The 6,869-nt window shown below is 46.7% G+C and overlaps 2 protein-coding genes across 3 annotated transcripts in view; one reads left to right on the forward strand and one right to left on the reverse strand.

Moving 5' to 3' along the window:
• The window catches only part of SFXN1 (sideroflexin 1), a 39,312-nt gene extending 32,771 nt beyond the window's left edge, over positions 1 to 6,541 (reverse strand). Inside the window, exon 1 of the mRNA XM_039701288.1 lies at positions 6,481 to 6,541. The gene's annotated coding sequence lies outside the window, so the exon portion shown is untranslated. The remainder of the gene's footprint in view (positions 1 to 6,480) is intronic.
• On the forward strand, positions 7 to 6,468 carry DRD1 (dopamine receptor D1). 2 transcript variants are annotated; one of them, XM_039701286.1, is made up of 2 exons: positions 7 to 1,134; positions 1,860 to 5,033. In XM_039701286.1, the coding sequence occupies exon 2, from the start codon at positions 1,868 to 1,870 to the stop codon at positions 3,227 to 3,229; it is 1,362 nt and encodes a 453-aa protein (XP_039557220.1). In that variant the 5' UTR covers positions 7 to 1,134; positions 1,860 to 1,867; the 3' UTR covers positions 3,230 to 5,033. The 2 variants fall into 2 exon arrangements, 1 of the variants encoding a protein (XP_039557220.1); XR_005626688.1 differs by lacking the exon at positions 7 to 1,134 and adding an exon at positions 5,428 to 6,468 and having other exon boundaries at positions 1,860 to 3,763.
• Positions 6,542 to 6,869: the final 328 nt, after the last annotated feature.

Here is a 6,869-nt window from a genome sequence, read left to right on the forward strand (position 1 = left end):
AGCGTGCTGTCGCCGCTGCCCCGGCTGGCGCTGCCTCGCCCCGCCGCCCCTCCCGAGCGTCGCCCGTCGCGGGGGAGCGGGGCCGCTACTCACTGTCCGCGAGTCCCGCAGCTCGGGCAAAGTAACCCCGGCCCCGCTAAACTCCACGAGAGCCGCTCCCCGAGCCCCGCTCGGCCTCTCGCCCGGGACATTATTCCCCAGGAAGGCAGGAAAAGCTGCCCAGAAGGAGCGGCGCCCGACCGAAGATGTTAGAGGAGGCGAAGGGGGGTGGCTTTTTGCTCGCTGCGTGCCTCCATGCCTGTCATTCCCTTGTCTTAATCCTTTAGGAAGGACTCGCCAGGCAGACAGAGCGTTCCTGGAGGGGCGATGCTGCCGAGCCCTGCCCCGGGCAGGAGGAAGCCGGGAGATGCGCGGCCCGGGGCGGGCAGCGGGAGAGAGTGAGGAGCTGCCTCCGCCTGCGCCTTTCCGAGAGGGAAAAAGCATGGTGAGAGCTGGACCCGATCCCTGGAGCGCAGCCCCGCTGAGCAGGAGGTGGGATTATTCCGGAGTAGTTATGGAGAGCTATAACTTGGCAGCGGAGTGTTAAAGCGACTTGTTCCTGCTGGAAGAGGAACCCACGGCGGGCATCGCGGCGTGGTGGCCGAGGGAAGGTCACTCAGGTCCTTCTCCTCCTCCTCTCGCCTCTTTCTTCATCCGGCAAACGACCGAGGGAAAAACTGGTAACGGGCTCTTGCCAGTGTTGGGAATACCGTGCCTTTTGCCTGGGATGATTCGCCCTGATGTGCCGCCGCAGCGGGATGTACAAAGTGCGACTGGGACTGATCCGGCCAGCAAAGTTTGCGGAGTGATCAGCAGGGGCCGTGGGATGGAGGGAGCTGGGCACACACCAGCAGGGTCCGTCACGCACGGTCCGACGGCACAGACCTGCTGCTCCCTTGAAAACTAACTCCTGGTGGTCCACTCTTACTTCTCCCCTGCCAATTTGCACTTTCAGGGAAAAAAACCCACATACACGATGCAATGCAGCGTTCCTGTGTTGGTTTTGTATATAAAATTTGCTATGCAATTCCAAAACTAAAACAGGAGGAGAGACGGCCCTGCGTCCCAGAGCAAGCAGGGAATCAGAGGTGAAAGGTAGGAGCCAGCATTTCTTGTTTAAGTCAAACTAAATAACCTGAGCTACTTCTTGCTGAAAACCTTTAAAACACACCTACTGTATGTTTATTTTTGTTGTCTTGGAAATGTAAAACAGTTTGAAACAAAGTGAAGATTTGCTTTCTGATAGTGCCAAGAAACAGAGCGAGAACTGGTGCATTTTGTAACAGGAATGTACCGAGGAGGAGGGATGGAGTGTTTCATCAGTGAGACATTTAGGGAACTAGAGAAAAGGCATCTTGTCTGACACGCTTCAGTAAATATGAAGGGCTGGTGCAGTGGACACTGGAAACACTCGATCAATAGTCTATTTAAGTGGGAATAGATGCAAGCATGGAAAAGTGATTGCTTTGCTGTGTGTGGGGTGTGTTTGCAGAGGACGGCAGCAGAACATTTACAGGTGAGCTGTCTGAGTTAGGCTACTCCATGCAGGGCTGGTGCAGTGTGTTTCTGAAGGGATTGCTAAAAACCCCTGTTTGTAGGGTGGACTGTGTTTGTGCATTTTCAGTTCCTGCTCACAGAGCTTTCAGGATGTTGTTCAGGATGATTCAAAGAGGGTGAGGTCTGTCTGGGGGCGAAGGGACTGCAGGAAAAGACCTTTGCTCGGTTTGGTGACGAGTAATTAATGGCCGTCTGATCTCTGTGATCTCTGCAAGGAGAGGAGTTGATGTCGTCATGAAAATCATGATATGATTTTCCCTCAGGAGAAACTATGACTTGGAACGACACCACTATGGACGGGGAAGGGTTGCTGGTGGAAAGGGACTCCTCTTCCTTTCGGATCCTCACGGGCTGCTTCCTCTCGCTCCTGATCCTCTCCACGCTGCTGGGAAACACGCTGGTCTGCGCAGCTGTCATTCGGTTTCGCCACCTCAGGTCCAAGGTGACCAACTTCTTTGTCATCTCCTTGGCCGTGTCAGATCTCTTAGTGGCAGTTTTGGTCATGCCTTGGAAAGCTGTGGCTGAGATTGCCGGTTTCTGGCCTTTTGGTTCATTTTGCAACATCTGGGTGGCCTTTGATATTATGTGCTCAACAGCCTCCATCTTAAACCTCTGTGTCATTAGTGTGGACAGATACTGGGCCATCTCCAGCCCGTTTAGGTACGAGAGGAAAATGACCCCCAAGGCAGCCTTCATCATGATCAGCGTGGCGTGGACTTTGTCCGTGCTGATCTCCTTCATCCCGGTGCAGCTGAACTGGCACAAGGCTGCAACCACGAACGTTTTGGACTTCAATGCCAGCTTAGAAGGTGTGAGCATGGACAACTGTGATTCTAGCCTAAACAGGATGTATGCCATCTCCTCTTCTCTAATTAGCTTCTACATCCCCGTGGCCATCATGATAGTCACCTACACCAGGATATACCGGATTGCTCAGAAGCAAATCCGGCGCATCTCGGCTCTGGAGAGAGCAGCAGTGCATGCCAAGAACTGCCAGAACCCAGGTGGCAACAGGAGCAGCATGGACTGCCAGCAGCCAGAGAGCAACTTCAAAATGTCCTTCAAGAGGGAAACAAAGGTGTTAAAGACCCTCTCGGTGATCATGGGGGTGTTTGTGTGCTGCTGGCTGCCATTTTTTGTGTTGAACTGCATGATTCCCTTCTGCGAGCCCACCCAGCCGTCCAAGGGAGCAGAGGCTTTCTGCATTAATTCCACCACCTTTGATGTTTTTATATGGTTTGGATGGGCCAATTCTTCCCTCAACCCCATCATTTATGCCTTCAACGCTGATTTCCGCAAGGCATTCTCCACCTTGCTGGGCTGCTACAGGCTCTGCCCCCTGTCTGGCAATGCCATCGAGACTGTCAGCATTAACAACAACGGGGCCGTGGTTTTTTCCAGCCAACACGAGCCCAAAGGGTCCAGCCCCAAAGAGTCTAATCTGGTTTACCTGATTCCACACTCCATTATCTGCCCGGAAGAAGAACCTCTTAAAAAGGAAGACGAGGAGGGTGAACTGTCAAAGACCTTGGAGAAGATGTCTCCAGCACTGTCGGGTATCTTGGATTATGAAGCTGATGTTTCTTTGGAAAAGATCAATCCCATTACACAGAATGGGCAGCATAAAACCTGAACAATAAGGTTTACTCAGCAAGACCTAATGGTGTATATGTAATAATCTTTTTTTGGGGAAAAAAAAGATATACAAGATTTTTTTGGTAAGAACCTATGCTCTAAGGGAGAAAAATGCACATTTACACCAAGCCCAGAATTAATTTTCCTGGCATTCAGAGCAAATTTAACATTTTAAACAATAAACAGAAAAAGATACTGGAAATTGGTTATAAAAAAGGATGTTAAACTGTACTGTTCATACTGAGGAAAATCTACAAATTTAGATACAGTGCAGTTACAAAGAAAATGTTGCTTCTTCTCTGTACAGAGAAACCAATTTCTAGCTAAAAGTGAGGCAAAAGATAAATGTTGAGTATTTAAAGATTAATGTTTACTAGAAGTTAAAAGATTGCTTTGTCTTGTGATAGTGGGTGTTAACAGGTCCTAATTAATGACTGAGGGATTGTAAAGGTAGGTAGATGCCTTCTTAAAATTATTTCTGACAAATAATTGAGCCTTATAACGAGAACGGTTATTTTTAAAGCTTTGGGAGGTAATATGTTGATACTGGTTTTATTTATTTATTGTTTTAAATTGATATTTTTCATATGTTATAACAGATCTAGCTTTATTTATGTTATTTAAGATGTTTAAATAATGGGATATTTTTGGAGTGTCATAACTGCTTTTTGACCAGTCAACCAGTCAGCACTTTATTACAAGCTCTGATAGTCTGGAGAGCTGGTGGGGGGAATGGAGGAATGTTAAGGAGCTCAGCAAGAAATGAAGGAATTAACAGAACTGATGCTGTGTGGAGTTGGTTTGCTTGTGGGCTTTTTTTATTTTTAAGTGGGATTTCTTTCAAAAGATAGGACCAGAGTTGACTGAGTTGTGAATTTTCTTCCCTTATAGAAATAAAAGGAATTGCTGCTATTTATTTTTAAAAAGTTTCATGTTACAGAGACTTTGCTAGAATGTCAAGTTTGTGGATCTGTAAATACCTTAAATATGACTACAACCTTAAGAAGAATCCAGTTTGGGAAGGAAAGCTTCTTAGATAACAATTCTTAGTATATAGTGTTTTGTATTTATGTAAGATAAACAGCTTTCTCAGACTTTTCTTATTTCAAGTCTTGGATATCTTTTCTGAACAAACACACTAGGTTATAATGGTAGGAAGGATGCCAAAATCTGGTTATCCTGCAGGACCACCTGGACCCTGCTGTCTGTCTGCTCCTGTGTCACAGTCAGAATTAAAAACAGAGTTAAAACCTGAGGTCCCTGGTGCTTTACCCCGGGAGCTGGGAGGACATTGCAGTTTAGTGATTGCCATGTCAATACTCCAATCAATAAGGAATAGTGGCCTCATTACCATTTTGGATTAAAACATTTCTAAATATGGCTGGAACTGCATCCTCCATCTCGAAATCGTCCTGTGAACTCCAAAAAAGTTGCCAATGTTTAATTAAAAAAATCCTGCTACTTTGCCACTGTCCTTCCCTGCTGCTTTCCCTCTGTAATGCCAAAAGCAATCACTGAGCATTAGCAACAGGAATATTGGGTGTTAATATTCAGCAGCATTCAAAGGAATCCATTTCTTTTCTAAATGGGAGAAAATACCCTTTGGAGCAACTTTTTCGTAACATATATCAAAACAAATGTGTTGTCAGGAAAAGAGAACTGAGAGGAAAAAAAAAATTAAAGTCTAACAAACTATATACATCCTGCATCAGGTCTGTGTATTTATGTATTGTGAATGTTTTCATAATTTTATTGCCTGTATGCTGCTTTCATACATATAATAAAATTATTTTGTGAACAGAAGGTCAAATAAAGCAATCTACATTGCATTTATTAAATACATGCTGGTTTTTGGCAGTTGTGTTGGTCGTGTTAAAGGGAAGGATGGTTCCTTTATTTTCCCACTTGCCCTTATTTGGGATCACACCCATGAGGCAGATGGGAATTTCTGTTAAAAGCAGAGGAAAACCTCCTTACTAGAGACCACTGAGCCCTTGCTGTAAACCAGGATTTGAAGGCAGTAAAAGCAGTTTGGAAACAGCCACTCTCTGCTTTAAATGTGTAAAGCTCAACCTACTGGTGACTTTTATTTAACAGATTATTTTTTGCCTTGGTGTAACAGCATAGTGAATTTGGTTTATAACATGTTTTTATTGTTGTTCTTCCTTTTCTTTTTTTCTTTTTTTTTCCTCCAAGCTGTGGAGTACTCAAAGCCTGACACAGCCCCACTGCTGGTGTCTGTTTTTTGGAGCAAAAGGAGCCATTTCAGCAGTGAGGTGATGATGGGTGCAGCTGAGGATCCCTCTGCTCCTGGCAGCCCTTTGCCTCTGTCAGCAGATTTATTTTGAAATGAAGAAACAAATCTGCGTGGTCACTTCTGCCTCGAGCAACACCAGCATGACCAGTCCAGCACCTGGGACTGGAGCAGGAGCTGTGGGAACATCCAGGTCCCCCTCCCTGGCTGCTCCTGGGGGTCGCTGAAGCAGCAGGTCTGAGGCAAACAGGGCATCCTGGCTGCCTCCAACCTGTCTGGGCTCCTTTGGGAAAATTTCCTAATGCCTGATTATTTTGGGGGTACCTTTGAGGAGTTCATTTCTTAAGAAGTACACAGGCCAAAGAGGAGGTTTTGTAGTTTCTTACTTATTCTCAAAGCTCCCAGCAGTCTGATACAAAGGCAAAATATAAAACAAATAAGGAGATAGTGTAAAGCAAGATGCTGTTTTTGCAGGAGTTCACAGGGGATGATTTGTATTCTGTAATAAATGTTTGTTCTGCTTGACCAGGAGCTGTCACAGAGCCTCCCTGCTTGCAGAAGGATCTGAGTTTCAGGGGATTCTGTGAAGTTGGGTGAAGTGCTGCTGCTGTTGCTGCTGGGAGTGTCCCCTAGGTGTGAGAGACTGGGGAGACACTTGGATGACTTTATTTTATTGCTTTATCTCTCATTTGATTTAACTAATTTTTGCTTCTGCCTCCTTTTCCTTCCATACATTTTAAAATAACATGAATTTGCCTTGATCCTCATTTGCCAGCACACCCCATTTACCCTTTGTTTTCCAGCCTTCCCAGCAAGTGCCTCTCCCTGTCCTCTCTGCCTTTCCTTCCATTACTACCAGAGCCTTTCTGTTGCCTTTTTTGGCTTTATTTGCCCCAATTACCCTTTGCTTGGAAGAAAGTCCAAATCAACATCCTTCCCCCAGCACAGCCAAGAGTCCCCTTCCCACATCCTGCTCCCAGAAATGCCTCCCTTACCTGCTGCAGAGCCTGGACACCAGCGTCAGGGGTGGCAGCAGGGACAGCAGCAGGCACCTGCTGACTGCTTCTCTATTTATACACTGAATTAATTGCTCAGGAGCTGCATTCATTACCTGCTCTGTGCCTGCTCCCCAGCTGCTCAAAACCAGTGGTCAGCTGGAACTACTGGTCACACCAATGTCAGGGGCACCCGGGGGGCTGGAGGAGTGCCAGGCCCTGGCTGGGCTCTGGAGCTGATGGCAGGGAGCTGGCTGATGAGGTTTGCCTGGAGTAGCCTGTGAGTAGCCTGGGAGGATTGCTGCCTGTTCCACCCTGGCAGGCAGCTGCTGCTGGAACTCATTTCTGAGAGGATCTCCCCGAGACAACTTTGGCTGCTTTGGTGGAAC

Source organism: Passer montanus, unplaced genomic scaffold (genome assembly GCF_014805655.1).
Source record: "Passer montanus isolate IOZ18808 unplaced genomic scaffold, ASM1480565v1 scaffold15, whole genome shotgun sequence".
In the NCBI taxonomy this organism is placed as follows: Eukaryota; Metazoa; Chordata; class Aves; order Passeriformes; family Passeridae; genus Passer; species Passer montanus.